Source organism: Gekko japonicus, unplaced genomic scaffold (genome assembly GCF_001447785.1).
Source record: "Gekko japonicus isolate JY-2015 unplaced genomic scaffold, Gekko_japonicus_V1.1 scaffold911, whole genome shotgun sequence".
Classification (NCBI taxonomy): domain Eukaryota; kingdom Metazoa; phylum Chordata; class Lepidosauria; order Squamata; family Gekkonidae; genus Gekko; species Gekko japonicus.
In genome coordinates, this window is record NW_015172582.1 from 664,741 (window position 1) to 686,789 (window position 22,049).

Genomic DNA, 22,049 nt, shown 5'->3' on the forward strand with positions numbered 1-22,049 from the left:
AAATGAGAAGGGAGCACTCACTGGAGAAGGCCCTGATGCTGGGAAAGATTGAAGGTCAAAGAAGACGGGGACGGCAAAGGATGAGATGGTTAGACAGTGTCATCGATGCAACAAACATGAAGTTGAGCAAACTTCAGAGGACGGCGGAAGACCGGAAGGCCTGGCGGGAGCTGGTCCATGGGGTCGCAAAGAGTCGAACTCGACTGTGCAACTGAACAACAACATGCTTACAGATGACAGTAGATTGTAGATTGTAGATTTAGAGTTCAACTGGTTATTGATTGTTTATTAATTATTTAAAATTTGTTTTCAAGTTGTACCTTGGAATTTTTTCTATGGTTTTATATGTTGAAAGGTTATTTATAATAAAACTCATTATTACCTAAAAACTCATTATTACCTAACCTAACCCTAACTACAACCTAATTTACCCCTAACCTATCCCTAATCTAACCCTAACCCTAATCTAACCTAGCCCTAACAAAACCCTAATCAAATCTATCTCTAACACAAACCAAACCCTGACTCTAACTTAACCTTAACGCTAACCTAACCCTAACCTAACCTAACCCTAACCCCAAACAAACCCTAACCTAATCCAAACATAACCCAAACCAAGCCCTAATCCCAACCCTAATCTAAAACTAACCCTAACCAAAACATAGCCCTAACCCTAACCAAACCCTAAAATACCCAGCCCTAATAAAAGTGGAAAAATTCAAAGATACATTAAAACAGGGGACTGAATCTCAAGTAAAAGCAGGTACGGCACTTTATTAGGAACTATTAAAAGAAAACTTTCTGGATAGTTATGATTGAGGGAGGACAGAAGAAAAATGACTTTGTCACCATACTTGAGAGATTAACGGTTTCCTCTATCCACTTTTGAGGATAGAATGGTTCCCGTCCGTGGGATTGCGATGGAGAGCTTAACATCAACACCCTTGGCTTCTGGAAAGTGAAAAATGATGTCAAGGACTCCATTGTCAGAATGTGCAAGTACCAGGAGTGTCAGGAGACTTGATCATGGAGACGGTACAGCATGCTGTTTCCCAGTGCTGGGTGGTTAAAAGGGAATGGTCAGCAATAGCAAGAGTTTTAAAGTGGCTCTACTTAAGAGTTCAAGACTGGGTAACAGTAGTATCTTGTCTGGAACCCCAGGAAGGGTGTGGCAATCCTGGAGAAGTATGGAGACCAATTAATACAGAAACAGATGGGAAGATGCAAAAACAACAACAACATGAAGACACACACTGAAGAAGATGATATTCAAATAAACACAGTGGTTAAAGTTCAGAATCGCAGAGCCAGTGATAGTATTGATGGGGCTCATGGAATTATTGATTCCAATATCTTTAAAAAGAGAGGAAGTAATGAGGAAACATCAAAATCCTTCAGTCAGTGGAACTCAAAAAAGTACAGTAGGACAAAAGAGAAATTTAGGAAATAAAAGGAAGGTACCCTTGTCTATAGTGAGGTTAATAAATGTATTATTTATTTCATGTGTGATGCTTAAGAGAAATAAAGAACAAAAATCAGGATGGGCAGCTGAAATTTCAAGAATATTATATTTGGAATAGATTGAAACAGTTAAAATTAGGGAAAATATAATACTAAACCTTCTCAATGGTTTAACACTGGTTTTGGTTTCCTCCGGTGACTTGATCAGCTGTACACCCTTTTGGATCACAGAAGAAAACAAAGAGCCAAAGGAGTATAAGTCATCAACCTTAAAGGATAGAGAAGTGATGACCAGAGTCGATTTTCATCCACAGTGAATTGGTCCTTGACCTTGCCATACTTGAGCAGAGTTCCTGATTCCAGGCTAGGTCACTGGCTTTAGGAGAGTTATCACCTCCCGGGCCCTGCTCCAGATTGGCCTGTTAAGAACATGCAAGTCTTGTTGACATACCCTTGCTGTGGTTTGGTTGGTCTTTTAGCAGTGTTCCACGCTGTCCCTGACACACAAGTACTTTCATTTAATAACTTTCCGCTGTTTGGCTGTAGTCCTGTCAAAGACAATGGCTCTTACAAACTGACTTGTCATACAATAACACTGAGAGACTTAAATTTTAAAAAAGAAAGCTATCAGGATTTCTTAAATGGACTAGAAAACTATAAAATGTTTACAATTTGTTTATATGGACAAAGCCAAGTTACCAGAGGGCAAATGCTGCTGTTTCTCACTGGTGGTTCATTGTCCCTAAAGTGCTGCTACTCCTATGTATATATGTTTGTACAAGCAAAAGCTTTGAGGTCCAAAGAGGGCAGAAAATTCTTCTTGGTTTCTTCTACTGCATTCTGTTGCTCACACCCAGACATTTAGTAAGAAACTGCCGTGGATGTTAGATGACTTTTTTCCCGAGCTTTGCCATTCTCAGTCTTAGTGCTGCAGAAAGAAGCAGTAAACAGGACAATTAATATCCCAAGCATAGTTCCACTTCTGTTTCTATGTCTAATGTTGCAGAGAGAAAAATAAAACTTACCTTCAATGACTAAGCCCCAGAGACAAAACATTCTTGTAGAAGCATTAAAAAATGCAAAAATGATTAATTTGTTGAAATTGTACACTCAGAAAACATACAGGTATCAAAAGAATGGGTGCTACATTTTGAATGATTTTGGGGGGTATGAGGATAAAAAAAAATCTATGATGCTACAGCCCTCGGGTTGTTGGCAGGCAGTACAGCCCTGTCTGTGGAAGTAAGCCCCATAGATTTTAATGGAGCTTACTCTCAAGTAAGTGTGCATAGGACTGCAGCCAGAATATTAAAGTCCCCCACCCAAATCCACTACATCATATTGCCTCTTATGATGAAAATTTGTAAATAAATGGAGCATTAACTATATTGCTGAACTGTGCTGTAAATATGCTCCTGTACAGAGTCTGGCCTGTTCTGCCCTTACATAATATCATTGACTCCCCCCCCCCTTAAGTCTTTAGACTTTCTTCTCTCTAGTGCAAACTTGTAAGTAGTACCCAGGAAGGCTTCATTCACTTGTATGTGCTCCATGGTACTGCTTTTGGTGATTTAAAATGATGAGATTTTCAAGGGGTCAACGAAAACGGATCTAACCTCCTAGCACTGTGTTGGTGTTGTAAACTTGACTGTGACAAATCTTCCTGACTTTATTTCCTTTTTACAGCTAGCATGATCATTATGAGACTGTTTGGGAAAATTACTCATTTCCTAGCATTCTCTGATTATTAAGCAGTGAAACGTAGTTAACAATGCAAGGGAGAGGCTGTGTGTGTGTGGGTGCAGGGCATAAGATACATACTTGTCAGCCAGGAATAGTGCAATATATAATGTTGATCTAGAATAACAGAGGATCAATTCTGACTGGAAATACCCTCCCCCCATTTTAGAAGGTCACTTTCTGATCTGCTATGGCTATTTGTGGATAATAAATAAAGGAAATGTGCTCTATGTTTTCCCAAGCACACTTTCCTTAGAGTTGCTTTCAGTGTTCCAGGATTAAACTTTCTCATTATAAACAGATGCTAGGAATGTGCCAAGGCAAGAATTTAAATCTTATTTAGTAGACTTTTATCCTGCCCTTCCTCCAGGGAGTTCAGGGTGTCATGCATCATTCTCTCCTCCACTGTGGTGTAGATCTAGGTTCAAATCCCTCCTCTGCTATGGAAGCTTGCTGGGTGATCTTAGGCCAGTCATCATCTCAGGGCCAAACTGGATATTATGGCAGCCTGTTGCTATTTAAGAGACAAATTCAGCCATTCAGACAAATTCAGTGAGGATCTGATCTGGCCCATGGTGCTTAAGGAACAGGAGACCCCCCCTCATTTTCAAGTATCAAAACAGCTTCCCCCCAGCATTTTTTTCAAATGGCTGGATTTGTTTGTAAAATAGCATCAGCAGCCATGGGTAGGCTTTCATCAAAACCAGGGCTATTTTTGGACAGGAACGCACAGGAACGGAGTTCTGGCTGGCTCCCAAGTTGGCCACGTCCAGCAGGAACTCATTAGCATAACAGGCCACACCCAACAGCAGAAACTCATTAGGATTGGCTACATTAGGGGTGTGTGGCCTAACATGCAAACGAGTTTCTGCTACAAAAAAGCCCTGGGTTTTGACAACAAACAAGGTAAACAGAATAACAAGCAAAAGGTGGGTGTGGCTGGATGAGCACACTTCTGGTAACATGGGGGTGCGGCCTAATGTGCTAATGAGCTGTGCTGTCAGGGGTGTGGCCCAATATGCTAATGAGTTCCTGCTGTTGGGTGTGGCCTATTATGCTAATGAGTTCCTGCTGGGCTTTTTCTACAAAAAGAGCCCTGATCAAAACTTTTGTACAGGCACATGGCATACAAGAAGTGCTAATCCTAGCATAGTCCTCTTTCTTTCTCTGAAACACCATAAGTCACTTCACCTCAAGAAAGTGCTTAGCTGCTTTGCTCTCCTATTAGTTTCTGGGAGCAGAGATCCCAGCTGCCTTCTGTGCATCTTCCTTTTTTATATACCCCATTTTTCTCTACCCTAAGGAGTCTCAAAGTGGCTTACAATTGCCTTTCCCTCCTCCTCCCACAATGGGCCCATTGTGAGGTAGGTGGGGCTGAGAGAGTTCTGAGAGAACTGTGACTGGCTCAAGGTCACCCAGCTGGCTTCATGTGGAGGAGTGGCGAATCAAACCCGGTTCTCCAGATTAGAGGCTGACACTTAACCACTGCACCATGCTGGCTTCCCCTACCACAGCTCTAAACTTTTACACACACTGAATAATGCACTTTAAATCCACTTTACCAATCATTTGCAAGTGGATTTGTGGTTTCACACAGTAAAATCCAGTTGAAAGGCATACTGAAAGTGGATTGAATGTGCATTATTCAGTGAGTGTGAAAGTGCAGGTGATTCAGCCTTTGGCACTCCGTTTTCCCAAGGGTACTCAGTTTTGATTTGAGATGTCAAATGAACTGAAGCTAGGCATTAGCCTTTTGTAGGGTGCCTTGGGACTGAGGTCCTCAGTTCTACTCTGGCTTGCAGTGATGTTGCTGGATGTGGGCATTTTAAGAAACTAAGGCTGAGGTCACACACACTAAATAGTCGACTTTGAATGCACTTTCAAATTGGATTTTGCCAGTTCACACAGTAAAATCCAATTGGAAAGTGCATTGAAAGTGGGTTGAAAGTGGATTATTTTGTATGTGTGACCGCAGCCTTAGATTTGTTTCTATAACTTGGATTCTTAATCAGGATGAAAACTCAGTTAAGAATCCTATTCACTAGGGAAAAAGCAACTCATTTGTTGTCAGAAGTCAACTTAGCTAAAGGCTTCATTCTTGATATGCTGTGTGAGTTGAGGCAGGAAGGAGTGACCAAGTCCAGCAATTAACCAACAATTGTGATTTGTTTCTACTGGCTTATCCAACAAAGAGACTGCACTACGATACAACATAAATATATCGAGCCATTTGGAATGAAGGTATTGTTCTCCAGAGTGCCCTCAAAAGTACTTTAAAAAATATGACATTTGCTGTGAGAAGCAGAATGTAAAAATCATGCAAAACAGATAAGAAAATGAAAGACATTTTAATTCAAGGTAAATGGATGGAAGGCCTGAGATTAGTGGATAGACAAAAGAATTCGATTTCAGTCATAGTCATATAAAATTTTAAAACACCCAAACCAGGCTTTAAAAAAAAAAAATCAAACTTGCTTACAGACATTTCAGTTGACATGGACACAACATGAAGTCAAGATCAATGCAGAGCAAACTTGTTCAGTCTTTTCAAGATTAAGGTGCAAGGTACATTACATAATACAAAGTCAAGAGAGCAAAGAGAGGCACAAACTCCGAAAAAGGAGATACATATAAGGGGCAGTAAAGCTATTATTTACCTCCAAAATGCAACTGGAGTCAATTTTTCTCATGCCAGAGAAACAAAGATGTAATATTTTAATCAGTGTTTTCAAATATGCCAGAAGCAGGAAGATCCAGATTGAGGTTTGTGTCCTTACATACTTGAAAAGTCTCTGGCATTAGAGGTTAACTAAAAGCTTTATGACATAAAAAGCAAGGAAGAGTTTGACCAGAAATTACATATTAGTCTGACAGAGGGAAAGCAACAGGATTGTTAATAGGAAAGAAGAGAGTGTGATAGAAGTAATCATGTCTTTTAAGTGACAGTACAGCAGCGATGTGACTTTCCTGGTTTTTTACCTGTTAAGGAAGGATCTTCGGTTCCATCACCTGGTAACTGGCCATCCAGTTCAGCACTGTAGGTAGAACCGCTCAAACTTTCGTCTTGTTCCTTGAGCGATATAGAATTTTTGTGAGGTGATCTGTTCACGTTGTCACTGACAGTTTTGCTGGGGTTCCTCTGTGGAATTGTAGCTGTTTGGTTGGGTGGTTGATACACTTGGCTGGAAGGGCCCACTGGGTGATACAAAGGCTTCTCAGGTTTACTGTCCTCTTCTTCCCCATCATCATCTATGACCACAAGTTCTGCATGGATAAGCCCATTGTATCCACAGACAGTTTTATTCACTTCTTCATCCTCCACATGCTGGTAACCCATGAAAATCATTGTAACAGGTTCACTATCATCCACATAACATGGCATTGCGTGGACCACTGTGTAGCTAGAATCTTCATTACTTTGCATTGCAGGGGAAGACCTTTCATTAGTGTTTGTGGAATTTCTGAATGTTAAATCATGTTGATTCTCTCTTGTTTTCTGAACTGGTTTGAAAGCATCTTGTATAACTTCTCTTGGGACATTAGGCACCATCTTGTTTGGGGGGCTAATTTGTACAATTCTTTCTGTTTGTTGAGGGATTGGAGAATGAGAATTCTCTTGGCTGCTCTTTGAAAGATTGTTGTCTTCCAGTGTTTGCCCTTTGGCTTTATTATAGAAGGGTTCACTACAATGGTCAAGTCTATGAATCTTATTTTGACTAGCATCTTCACCATTTGGTCCCTGAGTTAACTTCTCCTGCTGGGGAGTTGTTGGTCTGCAAAACTGGTTTGCATACACAGGTTCATGATATTCGGTGGGAGACTTGGATTGTTTTTCAGTGGCTTGCCTTAAGAGGTCCTCCACTTCAACAGGTGCAAGATCATCTACTTCATTGTTTGTTATGCCTCCATTGGTGCACACGGCATAGACTGACTTCCTGCCATCATCGTACACTTTCACTCCTGCACCTTTGAATTCTTCTGAAGGAAGAGGAATTGTAGACAAAACTGTGCTTTCCCCTGTCTTCATGTCTTTTTCGACTTTAATTTCCATTGCAAACATTTCTGTTGGAAGAAACAGAGCCCTTAAAAATGAGTAATGAAACAGCTTAAGATATGTGTTGGTCTTAGGAGCTAGTTACATGTGACAGCACGTAACTCTCTACCTTCGTGGTAGAACATAGGTCACCAGTGGTAGACTCTAACATTAGTGGTCCAGGAACAAACTGAGCTGAGCAACACCTGAAGGGACTGCTACTGTCTCTGGAATGCTCAGCTGAGATTCAGTTGGCAGGATTGCGGGAGGATGTGAGAGGCAAGACTATGCACACTGCTGCTGGCTGTGTCCCACCTGAGAAGCCCTTTGATCCTGCTGGCTTGCTTCTGACTGCCAGCAGTCCTCCAGGACAGCCCATGCACCCCTGCTGAGGGATTCATATATTTGTATGATTTGAAATGGTTGTGGGAAGGGTACAGGTTGAACCTTCCATTTGCCTCCTACTTTTCACTATTTTTAAATTGGAAGTGCAGGTGCATAAGGGGAAAGCTTCAACACAGATCCCAGCTGCCTGTTCTCCGGGTGAAATTACCCCATTCAGCTCCATATGCAGGTGTGGCCTGGGAAGTCAAAATGGCCCTGGTGTAAGCCAGGCTGAGTGGCCCATGCAGAGCTAAACAGAGCTACAGGGGCTTGGGTCTGTTTGCTCCAGGCTGCTGCCAGTGGCCCTCCAGGGGAGTAGTCCACTAGGAACTTTCCCTGTAAGTTAAATGGCCAGTCCACCCTTCTCCATATGAATTGGGCACAATCTGCACTCTAGCAGTATCATTGTAGTAAGTCTTTAATTTCCTTAGGATTCTACATTTGATATATTGTTCTAACCATCTTTCATGATGTAGAAGCAAATTGGTACTCAGGTGCCACTAGAAACCTCTAGCAGAGTAAGAATCAGGGTGGAAACAAGGGAGCCTTTCCTGTTCACAGGTCTGCCATCCCCTTGCTCCGCCCGCTGCCTTTCCCCAGCCCCTTAGAGCCCAGAGAGGGAGACATTTGATGGCCTTGAGTGTGCTGCTCTGCTGGGACAGTCCCCTTGCCATGCAACAGCAGCTGTGTCTCCCGCTTTTAAAGCCAGGAGCTGGCTAAAAGTATGTGTGTATAGCTGCTGTAGTGCTGGCTTACCATTTCCCCAGCTTTAAAAGGCCAGAAGAGTCTGCTGGAATATCTGAAAAAGTGTGTGTGCATGTGGTTGGGGTTTTTTTGAGGGTGGGGGAAGAAACACCATTTACAAACACCTCCCTGCCTCTCATTGCCTGGGTTCGTCTTTACTTGCCTTAGGTAAGTTGCAAAGTGACTGTTTACAAGGCTGAGGTAAGGAGTGGTGGTTAGAGGTAGGTAAAGGCAGAGGTCATTTCGGGGGGGAACGCGGGGGAACGCAGTTCCCCCGGGTGAGGTGCAGGGGGCGGGGCACATGACGAAGCCCCGCCCCCTGCTTCCAGCCACCCCGCTTCCAGCCCTCATTCAGCCAGGAGGAGGCAGGAGAAGAGGGAGGGTAAGTTGCTTCCTCCCTGCCTCTCCCCACCCCTGCCTGCCTGGGGCCAGGGAGGGCCTTGGCGGGGCTTCCTCGCACTCCCGCTGGCCTTGCAGGTCCACCGCCGGGCCCCTGATGTCAGGGGGTGTGGCATATGCTAATGAGTTATGCTAATGAGTTCCCCTATCTCTTTTTCTACGAAATGACCCCTGGGTAAAGGTAAAGGTTCCCTTGCTCGAAAGCCAGTCGAGTACGACTCAAGGGTTGCGGTGCTCATCTCCGTTTCAAAGCCAAAGAGCCAGCGCTGTCCGAAGACGTTTCCATGGTCATGTGGCCAGTATGACTAAACACCAAGGCGCACGGAACGCTGTTACCTTCCCACCGAAGTGGTACCTATTTATCTACTTGCAATTTCTTGCTTTCGAACTGCTAGGTTGGCAGGAGCTGGAACTAGAGATGGGAGCTCACTCCGTCATGCGGCAACTCGGGCCAGGGGACCTGATTCATCACCATATAACAAAGGTGACAAATGGCATTAACTGGGTCTCAGATTCTTCGGTATTCTTGCAAAGGGTAAGAAAACTAGGAATAGTTGAGGAAATGCCATTCAAATTGGAGCTTGGCTCTCACTGAAATCTGTTTGCTGAGTTCAGGTTTCCACAAACCCACTCAAGTTTCCAAGAGCCAGTTTGGTGTAGTGGTTAAGTGCACGGACTCTAATCTGGGAGAATCGGGTTTGATTCCCCACTCCTCCACATACAGCTGCTGAATGACCTTGGGCAAGCTATAGTTCTGTGACTCTGTCAGAGCTGTTCTCTCAAGGACAGTTCTGGAAAGAGCTCTCTCAGCCCAACGTACCTCACAGGGGTACTGTTGTGGGAAGGGAAAGGAGTTTGTAAGCTGCTCTGAAACTCCGAGTGAAGGACGGGGTATAAATCCATTCTCTTCTCTCTTCTTCACATTTGGGTATTTTAAAGTGTTTGTTTATTTCAGTCCTTCCCTATGCTTCTCTTTCTTCATTTTGATCTGACTTGCAAAGATGATAGAATCTAAGTAGCTTCAAATCTTGGATGCCAAAAAGTGGTGATCATCAGATGAATAATCTACTTTGTAAGAGGTGCTTATGGGTGTAGTCCCTGGAATGGAGGTACTGAGCTGTGCAATGAAAAGAAATTCTTAAAGTTCTTTACGATAATGTAAGCACAGGTTCCAGACCAAAGCTGCTCATGCAAAAGTCATTATATATAGCTAAGACTCCATGTACAGACTGTAGATACGGATACTCATTCGCATACATCTTCAGAAAATTGACAGGAAAAGCACCGTGTTAGAAGCCATCTGTGACTCACTTCATAATTCTCAGTGGCAGGAACACAGCAGTGGACGTAGAATCCAGTGGATCCAGTTCCACAAAGACCACTTTTTTCTCATTTAACCTAGCCAAGGCTCTGTGATTTATCCGTCCCTCTTCCTTCCATGCCATGACGCAGTGTGGGTTTGTGTAATCATCAGCCCTAATTCAGTCACGTGTAGCTAATACCCTGTGCACAGAGTTTAAGCATGGATACACATTCATAATTGTCTTGAGAAAATGGACAGGAAAGGTGTACCCCTGAGCATCTTGTTAGAAGGTACCCGTTTGCACAGCTCCTACGGCCATGTGCACACAACTGTATTAGAAAGTCTGCAGTTACACCAACCATCTGTTTAGCATGGAATGGGAAAATCTGAACCCACTTCCTGCTGCTGATACTGAACAGCTGATCACCCTTTCCCCCACCCTTCTTTGAAGACAGCTCTGGCAGCTGGATCAGGGCAGCAGCCAAATGCATGGCACCTAGTTGTGGCTCCTCATCCAGCTGTTTTCAGGTGCATAGCCACGCTGGTCAGCAGTAGCAAGATCTGAGTCCAGTGGCACCTTAAAGACTAACCAGAGTTCCAGGGTATAAGCTTTTCGAGAGTATCTGAGGAAAGGAGCTTTGGCGCTTGAAAGCTTGTCTCCTGGAAAGCTTGTTTGTCTTTAAGGTGCTTCTGGACTCGAGTCTTGCTTATCCAGCTATTTATTTTCTTGGCCAATGTGCCTACCTAGGTGGATCAGGGCAACTGGCTTTGAGAGAAGTACTCCTGGGTGGACTGGCTCCTGGGTGGACAAGACGAGGTGAATATTCTCATTAAACACTCAACTCATTTGCCAGACCACACACCCTCATTTATTCATCGTACTTTACAAGTGTAGATATCTTTTAAATTTCATCGTAGAACTGTACCTTTTCGACTTTCTTCATCATTCTCTGTTTTCAGATGTCCTGTTCTTTTAAGTGCAGAAGGTCTGAAAGATTTTGGGAGGTCAGGTATGTTGGCATATATAAAGTCAGCTGATTCTGTGAAAAGAGAGAGTTATTAATTCGTACCTTTGTCCTCTGGAGATGTTCATACACTTTAAAATTTTATGTTTTGGCCAAACATACCTTCTCTAGCCTCTACTTTTTCCACCTTCACAGACTAGTAAGAAACAGGAAAAAAGGAGACATTTAGTTATACGAAACTGATATAGAAAACAGACCACTGTTATCTTTTCAATGCTGGGCATATAATAATTGATAGCCATGGAGCTCAATGCTTTGTCCTGTTACTTAGAAATAAATCCCACTGTATTCATTGGCGTTGACTTCCAAGTAAGTGTGATAAGCTTTAAAATGCTTGGGCCAAAATATATTCAAGCAAGTGCCATATCTAAAGTATAGAATGCTAATACCAAGATTTTGAATACAATTCTCTTTTCCCATCGTTGCAGGCCAACCCATCTACAGTTTGTACCATTTTGGAAAGATGCTTCGACTCAGGCTGAATCTCTGGAGGAAAGTCTTCTCATAAATAGTCATTTAATTGTGGAGCAGTCACTATGAAACCTTTTAGTTGTACAATGTTCGGGATCAGCTCCATGCGTTTAAAGTGTTGTCAAGTCACAGCCATAGGGTTTTCAAGGCAAGGCAAGGCAAGAGGTGAACAGAGGTGGTTTGCCATTGTCTGCCTCTGTGAAACAACCTTGGACTTTCTTGGTGGTCTCCCTTCCAAGCACTAACCAGGGCTGATCGGCCTGCTTTGCTTCCAGGATCTGATGAGATCAGGCTAGCTTGAGCTATCCAGGTCATGGTCAGGCTCAGTTTTAGTCATCGGTTATTTGAATGTAATGAATTAGTGCCAGTGTGTTAAGATATTATGTCTCAAATACGGAAATACTGAAAAATCTTATTGGAGTGAAGTACTCCTTCTGCAAATTTAGGGATGCCAGCCTCCAGGTGGGACACTGGGATCCCCTGGAATTACACCCCATCTCCAGACTACAGAGATCAGTTTGATCTCCCCGGGATCCATCCCCAAATTTCCAGGAGTTTCCCAAAATGGATCTAGGGGGACCTGGCAACCTTAATGCTCCCATTTTTATAGGGTGCTTTGTGTGCGTGCGTGTGTGTAGGTGCTTGGATTTCAGCTTAGTGGGATCTAAAAAGAAGCTGGCAACACTGCTGTTCAGGAACTTGAGTGTGAGTCAGTGAGAATTCCTTGCTGCTATTGGCTGGGTGATAATTTCATTCTGCTCTCCAGCCAGATTGTCAACCTAGATGTTGTTCTGACTGGGAGACTGAGGGACACTGGGAGGAGGAAAGGAGTTAGAGCTACATATTGATTGTCTGCCCATTAAGCAGGACAATAACAGCAAATCCTTGGGCTGAAGTCAATGGTCCAATAAAAGCACCTCAGGGCAAACCCACAGATTAGGGTTGCCAGGTCTGGGTTGGAAAATACCTGGTGACTTTGAGGGGTGGATCCAGGAGAGGGTGGGGCTTGGGGAGGGGAGGGGCCTCAGCACGGTCCAGTGCCATAGAGTCCATCTTTCAAAGCAGCCATTTTCTTAATGGGAGCTGATCTGTGCCAGCTGGAGATCAGTTGTAAAAGCGGGAGATCTTCAGGCCCCACCTGGAGGCTGGTGACCCTACATTAGATTCCTGTGTGACTAACCTGTACAAAATGCCACCACTGCTCTAGATAATTGTTACAGAATAGGTGATGGCAAAGAGAACAGACACAGTCTCCCCTCCCTGTCTACCTTTCCCTTTCTATTTGATTATTTAACCTTCTGTTATGTCGCACATATTAAGGTGTGCTGCTGTGGCTGTATCGGCTTTGCATGCAGAAGGCCTCAGGTTTGATCCCTGGATCTCCAGTTGAAAAAGGCTCAGGTGATATTTGAAAGATCTCTATCTGTGCCCCTGGAGATCCACTTAGGGATGCCTGGTTTGTGTTGGAAAATACCTGGAGACTTTGGGGGTGGATCCAGGAGAGGGTGAGGTGAGGTGAGGGGCCTCAGCCTGGTATAATGCCGTAGAGCCCACCCTTCAAAGCAGCCATTTTCTCCAGGGGAGCTGATCTCTGTCAGCAGGAGGTCAGTTTTAAAAGTGGGAGTTCTCTAGGCCCAGGCCCATAGCCAGGATTTTTTAAATTTGGGGGCCTTTAAATAAGTCGGGGGCACCCCCCCATTGAGCACCAAAAATAAAAAATTGGAATTCGGGGGGCCTGGGATGGATGGGAAGTCGGGGGGCCTTGGCAGTAAGTCGGGGGGCTGGGCCCTGAGATGCCCCACGGTAGCTATGGGCCTGTCTAGGCCCCACCTGGAGGTAGGGTTCCCAAGTACCTACCTACGGACTGGCAGGGGGCACATGCTTCCCCGCCGGAAGATTCTTGCTTGTAACACAGGCGCTGCACTATTCCGTCGCCCAGACGTGACGTAGGCACGTAGCTGGGCGGCGCTCTGGTAATGGGACTGGAAACTCGATGTTTCCAGCCCCATTGCTAGAGCATCACCGGCTACGTGCCTACGTCACGTCTGGGTGATGGAATAGTGCAGCGCCTGTGTTTTCCCCACGGGAATGGTCCCGCAAAGAACTATACATCCCCTGCTGAATTAAGGTAAGTACTTGGGAGCCCTGCCTGGAGGCTGGTAACCCTAGGTCCATTGCTTGTCAGAGCAGACAATACTGACCTTGACAGACTAGTGGTTTGACTAGGTATAAGACTACTTCATGAACTCATGTATGGCATTTCAAAAGATTTGCAATTTCAGAGTATGAAGACAATGGCTTGTATTCTAAGCTGATAGAAACTGAAGGAACTGGGGAAATTTTGACGTTCCCTCATCCCATCTGCACCCCCATACTGTTTGTGAAGGTCAGTCTGGGTCTGATCCCCCAAGAGCAGGATTTCAGGAGCTCAGTGCATTGCTGTGAATGGGGGCAGGCAGGCAAGTCCTGTTCCATGAGTGTTGCACTGCTTGTGGTTTGTTGGCTATGAGACAGCATTCTTGAGAGGGCTCTTTGTCTGTGGTTTTCCTTGCCCTGTCATATCTCTTGTCTCCCTATGAAAAATCAACGAGGCTGCTTGGAGCTGTAAGTACAGTCCAGTGTCCTCCACTACAGCAATTGCATAATGTTCCTACAGGCTTGTTTGAATTTCAGTGTGTATGTTTGTTCAGGCTTTCACCAAAGGGAGAATAAAATGTAGAGAATATTTTTCTTAGTTAAGGGAGGGAGGACACAGAAGTCTTTTTTTTTAAAGTATGCTTGTTATACTCTGCCTATGTACACAGGTGATGGCCAACGTTGATTACGGTATTTCATGCTGAAACAGTATTGCAATTCACAGCAGCCAAAGTACAAAGTATAAATATAGTATATGGAACATTCTAGAGTGGAATCAGTAGGGGTTATAATATCCTTGATCTCGAGATATTATTTATATGGGTCTGAGTGGCCTGACTATATTGAGGTTTAATCACTTTTAATTTCCACTGTATGTGCCAAGTAGGGGTCTTATCCCAATTCCTAGCCTAATCCCCACCTTCTCTCCAAGAGATAATTTTTACAAAGTGACATAAATGACATCCATAGCAGGGTTTGAAAATTAGACTCTGACCTTTATGATATCTTCCGCTGTCCTTTCAACTGATTTAAGCTTCTTTAGTATGGCCTTTTCTTTAGCTGAGATTGTCAGCTCTTCTTGCTCAAGGTCCTCTATTTCTTTCTCAAGTCTGCAAATGTATAATATTCAAAGACAGAATGTTTAACAGTCCTGCCAGGAATGAACAGAATGAAGAAGAGGTACCAGATTCATCGTCCAGATTGCAATGACGGGTCTGATTCGAACCCCATTTGGTTAGACGAGTGATCTTCAAAATGTGTGCTAGGCAATTAAAGTTGTCTTTGACCACCACTTATCCGAGGGCAGCAGAAAACTGTAGCATCATGAAAATGAAATTGTTAAACATAAGTCCCATTCCACCACTACATGAGTCCCGTCCCACCACTTTCTCCTCCTTAAGTGCCCAAAATGATGCTGAGCTGTCTTTCACAAGTTTACACAGCTTTCCCTCACCCCATGCCTTTGCATATTTTCCTCATGCTTCTCGCATCCTTCAATTCATCCTCAGAACAACCCTTTGGGGTGGGTTAGACAGTGAGGCGTAATGGCCCAAGGACATCCATTCAGCTTCACAGCTGCTTAAAGGTTTGAACCCGTTTGCTAACTACTTATATCACTCTGAGTCAGGCAATTCCATTTATATTTTCACAGCGCCTTCTATCACAGTTGCACGATCTAAAAGCTTAACATTAAGAACAACTTATTGCTTCCAGCAGTGTGTTCTCTTCAAATTCAACCCTTTTCTCTAACTTGGGCATGAATATCAGTTTCTGGCTGCCAAAATTAATTTAAAAATAGATGATTTTAAATAGTTATTCTTTGACAACAACAACAAAATTATTCACAGGGCCTACTGTTGACTTTGCAGTAGTTCATTCAGACTGATTGTAAAAGTGCTAAAGTCTAACAGAACATTGGGCATTTAGTGCCAATTCTGAGTAAAATGCATTTGCTGTTCACATTCCCCAATGTATCATTTCATCAGCTACAAGCATCTCATTTGATGATCTCTCTCTAGGACTGAACCTCTCTCCCTTTGCATTCCTCTCGGTTAGCAGCCTTCCTGATTTTATACTGATGGCCTTTGCTGAGACCTGTTGATGTCTGTTCCTGTAAAAGCTGGGATGCATTTTGGGAAATGTATCAAAATAGAGTCTTTCTAGAAGGGGCAATGATTTGGGGGAGGCCTGTAATGAAAGATCAAAAGAAAGGAATAAAACAGCAGGGAAGTAAAACTAAGTGGTCTATCTGCATTTTAGGTAATCCTACAAGGGTCAGTTAAAAGACAATACTGTGATATCTGGCCTATGTGTAATAGATAATGTATGTGGCAGGAGGAAGCAGCATTATATGGTGGAGGTGCAGAAAACGTGCAATCAGTGTGTTTGCACAACATAAGAGCTGGCATTGACCAGACATCCCTCACACACATACATGAAATGGTACACATGCACCTGTTGTTCTATAATGTGGAAAGTAGCCCTGTTCTTGAACATTTTTGTAACCACCATTGCTTGCCTCTTATAGGGTTTGGTGCTTATGGAATACTAGTTAAGCCTCTTTGAAAGATTCTGGAGAGTGGTTTTTAATGTGAATGCAGGGTAAGGGGATTTAAGCAGGTGTTGCCATGTACTCCTTGGTAACATGGCAGGGGGGTTATTTTGATGCCAATTCCAACCTCCAAATCCCTGTGGGAAGCCTGTGTCTACAGTTGCAGAGAGACCTGTGTGGATTATGAAACCTCAGACCCAAAGAATGGTCTTAAGGCACATGGAACTTGCCGTTTAAAATGGTGGTTGAAGAGGACAGTGTGCAATTCAGTGTGCAAGGGGATCAACAGAAATGCCTCTGAGTGGAAGGAAGCTTAGAATCCAACCCTCAAAAGTTTACATACTCCGCTAACGTAGAAGCTCTTTAAAAGAGTGGCCTTCATAAATAGTCACAGAGAAGATCTCTAATACGTTGCAACACTTCAGGAAATGTCGCTTCCTTGATGTTCTCACTGTCACCTGAATGTCAGAATTTTTTTAATAAAGTTAACATCTGATCATTCCAAGTGCTGACATTTTAAATGTCAAATGCTTTACGTTCTACCATTAGAAAGCATGATGAAATCCCAGCCAGCTAGGAGACACTCAGAACTTGATCCTAATAATATTGCGTTTTTTTTAAAGCAAGAAAACCTACAACTCATCTGTAATTATTCAGACAGCAGAATACCAATAGCTAGCTTAGAGGCATTAATCTCCCTGTTCAGAATAGAAAATTTGATCTACACACAAAGCTTTTAATGGCAGACGGGTAAAATCAAGATTTGAGTAGTACCTGAGGATATTTTGTTCCAGCTCATTCATGCGTCGTTGATCCTCTCGGTTCTGGTTTTGCATTTCTTCTTGTTCTTTTGCGGAGAGAGTGCTTAATCCATCCCAGAGCCATTTCTCACGCAGGGCTTTTTTCTATGTATAAATATTTCAAAAAAAATCCCCATTAGGAATTTGATTGATCTGCCATACATTTGGCATAAGTCACTCTATTAGACCTGGACTGGCTATACCCTAACTTGCAGGCTCTGCACCATTGTGCAGATTGATTATGCTTTCTGCAAGTCTAAAGGAGCAGTGTCAGCACTAAATCATCTTGAGTGACAGCATTTCTGCATTAATGGCACATGAACAGATTTTAGCCTTTACTTTTCCTTCCCCTTCTAGTAGCAGAAACAGTTGGCACAGACATAGGGTGGCCAGCCTCCAGGTGGTTCCTGGAGATCTCCTGGGTCTACAACTGATCTCCAGGTGAGAGACCATTTTCACCTGGAGAAAACGGCCACTTTGGAAGGTGGACTCTATGGCATTATACCCCACTGAAGATCCCCTTTCCCCAAACTCTGCCCTCCTCAGGCTTCACCCCCAAAATCTCCAGGTATTTCCCAACCCAGAGCGGGCAACACTACATAGACACAATTTTAATGGCATGTTTTTTTGTGGGAATTTCTCCCCGTTTAGTGTCACACCAGGGATTCAGGTGTCTGGGGAAAAATGGAGGCTGGATATACTATAAGACAAACCTCCGAACATTAATCATAACACTTTTGCTCATGTGGACATTGTTTTTGTTGTTGTTGTTCAGTCGCACAGTTGAGTCCGACTCTTCGCGACCCCATGGACCAGATCACGCCAGGCCTTCCGGTCTTCCACCATCCTCTGAAGTTTGCTCAACTTTGTAGCATAGCCAATAGTGCCACCATGGCCCTTTTCTCCTATGCAATGACTGAGAGATTCTGGGTAGTTCACCTTAGAATTTCAAGGGATTGCGTCCTTTGAGTAAATACAGCCAAGGAATTGGAAAGTCTGACTTGGGATGTCCATAGTATACAGTTATTGAGGACAGTGGAAATGTAGTTGGTATCTAGTAAACACATTACTTACTTTTGCAATAGTTAAACCAGATACTGAAGCATTCCTTTCTTTCATATCTTGTGGTTTGTAAATAGTCCAGTTTAGAGTCTGATCTGCTATGGTTCTACTCCATCCCCCCGGGTGAGGTGCGGGAGGGCGGGGCCTGGAGCTCCCTGCTGGTGCCCGCTGGAGGTCGCCGCCGGCTGTGGGGAGGACACACTTCCGGTGATGTCAGGGGGTGTGGCATACGCTAATGAGTTATGCTAATGAGTCCCCCTAGCTCTTTTTCTACGAAATGACCCCTGGTTCTACTCCACACTGAGATAAGTGCACAGTAGGGAATACCAAGATAAAAAGGAAATTAACATTGTATACCTACTTTCCCCTTAATATAAAAAACTGAAATTGCTTGGGAATTGGTTTACAAATTGTTAGGGGACTAATAGGTGGAAGGTTAAGGAACCACAAAAATCTCCCTCAGGAGAAGAGATATTAGGATTGCAAAATGCCACCCATGTTCAGCATGTAGATACTCTTTTTTTCTTATCTCTCTTTTTGTTTGACTGTTGGTAAAAGTTGCTGGATGAGAGTGGTTTATTACATTGTTTTAAATAGTTTTACATGATATGTGCTTGACTGCTTTATGTTCATTAGGATGTAGATGGTCAAATCTGTGTAGTTCCTTTAGCATGTATATCTGTTGTATTTAATGTATACTTCTGATCTATATAATAATAAAAGGGAAAAATATAGCAAAGTCCAGTTACATGTTTCTTTCTCCACTGGCACCTGGGCACAGGGCATCCATGGGCTCCTTACAAGTCTCTCCCCCCCAGGGGTTGTTTCGTAGAAAAAGAGCTAGGGGAACTCATTAGCATAACTCATTAGCATATGCCACACCCCCTGACATCACCGGAAGTGTGTCATAAGGCCACACACCCCGCCCCCAACGGTCCCGGCCGCCGCCGGCCTTGCAGCTCCACTGCCAAGCCCCATGAGGGGCCCGGCGGTGGACCTGCAAGGCCGGTGGGAGTGCAAGGAAGCCCCGTGAAGGCCCTCCCTGGCCCCAGGCAGGCAGGGGTCGGGAGAGGCAGGGAGGAAGCAACTTACCCTCCCTCTTCTCCTGCCTCCTCCTGGCTGAATGAGGGCCGGAAGCGGGGTGGCCGGAAGAAGGGGGCGGTGCTTCGCCATGTGCCCCGACCCCGTACCTCACCTGGGGGAACTACGATCCCCCCCGATCCCCCCCGAAATGACCTCTGCTCCTCCCCCCTTTGGCTTTGTTCTCTTTCCTTTCCCTTAGGGGTGTGGCCTCCTTCCATCCCAATCTTGTCTCCCTTTCCCACTTGCAGTGATGCTGCTAGGACCAGTGAATGCCTTTCCTTGTAGCTTCACCAGCAATGGTGGCTGGGGTCCAAAAAGTACAGGAAACAATTACTGCAATGCTGTAGGGGCCTCTTGGCCTCCTGGAAGAAATGCCCAGAAGCAGCAGTAATAATACTCCTGCACTCCTGGCACTCCTGCCATTAGAAAAGGAAAGGTCTGAGTCAGCAGTTCCACTCAGGGGTAGGCCCACTGCTGGGTTAGAGACTTGGGCAGGTGCCCAACTATGCCAATCCCTGTGATATATTGTGATATGTACCTTTGAAGGATGTCCATAGCCCTCTTCCTCTCTACGGTTGCCAGATGGTTTCAATTCAACACAAATACTGGACACACGTGATAAAAATTTGTCAACCATGCAGGGACCAGGTGGCTTGGCAAGGTGGCCCACCAAGCAGGAAGCAGAGAAAAAGGCAAGCCCTGAAGTGTCACCACTGTTGTGTGCAGTTCACACTACACCATCTCTGGCAGGCAGATTCCCCCACTAGATGGGGCAGTTTAGTCCCTGAGCAAAAAAGGCAAGGATGCCCCCCCCTTCTGCTATTTTCACCAAACGCAGTGATTTTAACTTACTTCATAGGGTTATTGTGAGGATTCAAAGGATTAAAGGAGAATGTTAGCCACTTTGAGACCTCATTAACAGAAAACTGATGTATGAATGAAGTAAACAAATATCTATACTATTAAGACACATACACCAAAGCAACCTCCCCTCCATCCCTCCCTCATGGCCTCTGCAATCAGGGTGGCGGTGGCTTCAAGGGAAAAGCTGCTGCTGATTACTGAGGGAGGGAGGGAGGGAGGAAGGCAAGGGGTAAAACCCAATTCTCAGGGGCAAAAATGCCCTCTGAAGTGATTGTTGGGAACTGCTGCACTGACTTTGGAACAGCGACAACTCCTCTCCAACTATACGGTCAGCAAGGAATGTCACCACAATTGGGCCGATGGTTATAGGGCAGGATGGGAATTTAATTTCTTCCTTATGCCCTGTCCCAGCACTGCCTTGGACTGTACTGCCTTGGACACTCTTTTTTGCAGCTGCCTTGACAGGGAGTGAGAGGCTGTCTGCTTTTTCCCAGATGGGAGCTTAGAAGAGGCAACTTCCTGCAAATCTGCATTATCATAAATGGTTACTGATGTGAAACATTATTATAAAAACCTAATGGGAAAAGATATTATCTGTAATCCTTACTCCTCTAGTTTTGAAGACTACCTTTGGCAGATCTATCTGTCAAAATGTTACACTGACTCTAACCTAGTTTTTATGTGTTATTGAAATATACCTCTATGTTTATGTATATCTTTTGATGGCAACTGTATGGCATTGTTTTGAGGAAAAAAAAATAACAATAAAAAATAAAATAAAAAAAGAGGCAGCCAGCTGGGGGCGGGGCAGGCAAAGCAACTTTCCAAGTGAGAAGAGGAAAGAAAAAAACCCACAATGCAAATAAACAAAGATTAACTCTCCACCTTGCAACACAGGGGAGGGCCAGAAAACTAGTCCTTCTGGACACATGTATAATAAAACTAAACCTGTTCATCTTAGGGTGAGGGGAGAACCACTCTGTTGCTTGAGGAAGGGAATGTTCATTTTCTCCTCCTCTCAGGAGGGGAATGATGAAAATACTAGAACCAGCTACAGTCTGCTTCTCCATACAGCCAAGCCCTAAGGTCTGATTTCTTTCTTTTTTTTTTAATGTTTCTTTATCTTCTCACTTGCTTTTTGTTCTAACCTTGAGCCCCCCCCCCCCCATTCCTTTGGAACTGTTTATTTTGTGAAACTCTTAATTACAGAATACCAGACATTTATATGTCAATTTCCCCCCATCAAATACTGGACTGGCTGGTTCAAAACTGGACACCTGGCAACTCTGTTCTTCTCCGTGCCTGCAAGTCTCTTTCCCCTTACTCTAAGTCAATTATCTTATAGCTGTTCTTGTTGAAATTAATCAACTAGGTGCTAAAAGCCCTTGTTTGTCTGTCTGAGAAATGAATATGTGCAGGGGTCATTTAATAGAAAAAGAGCTGCAGGAGCTCATTAGCATAACTTATTAGCATATGCCACCCCCCCTGACACCCCCGGAAGTGTGCCCCAGCCACTCTGACAGGCAAAAGCACCTGGGATCCATTCTTCCCCCCCCTCCCCTCCCTTCCCTTCCCCTCATCTCTCGCTGCGGTGGGGGCGGTTTCGTTGCATTCCCCGACCAGGCGCCTGCGGGGGGGGGGAGGGAGAAGGAAGCGCGAGCTCCTGCCTGCCTGTCTGCCGGCCCCTCCTTCCTCCTCCTCCTGTGGGCCAGGCGCTCCCCAGCATGTGGTGTCTGTCCCCCCCCCACGGCCAGCTGGGAGGTCTCCAGGCCCCACCGGGAGGTTGGCATCTGAGGGGGGGGGCCACAAGGTGGCCTCGCCTAGGGCGCGCAACCCCCTAGGGCCATCCCTGCGAGCACGCCGACTGCTGCTACGGGCTGAAACAGATTATCTGATCTGATTCTGCTTCCCACAGTTCGGCCCTATTATATCCTATGAACCATTGAAGTCAATGGCAAAAACATACGGTATATTCTGGGGGCTGGAGGAGAGG

General features: G+C 44.5%; 1 protein-coding gene across 1 annotated transcript in view; it reads right to left on the reverse strand.

Annotated features, from left to right (window-relative positions):
* Positions 1–1,480: 1,480 nt before the first annotated feature.
* Positions 1,481–22,049, reverse strand: part of PALMD (palmdelphin) — a 45,682-nt gene continuing 25,113 nt past the window's right edge. Inside the window, exons 3-8 of the mRNA XM_015421463.1 lie at positions 17,022–17,152; positions 14,691–14,805; positions 11,192–11,225; positions 10,991–11,104; positions 6,181–7,263; positions 1,481–2,389 (exon numbers count right to left, since the gene is read on the reverse strand). Coding sequence (XP_015276949.1) covers positions 2,346–2,389; positions 6,181–7,263; positions 10,991–11,104; positions 11,192–11,225; positions 14,691–14,805; positions 17,022–17,152 — 1,521 coding nt within the window. The 3' untranslated portion in view covers positions 1,481–2,345. The remainder of the gene's footprint in view (positions 2,390–6,180; positions 7,264–10,990; positions 11,105–11,191; positions 11,226–14,690; positions 14,806–17,021; positions 17,153–22,049) is intronic.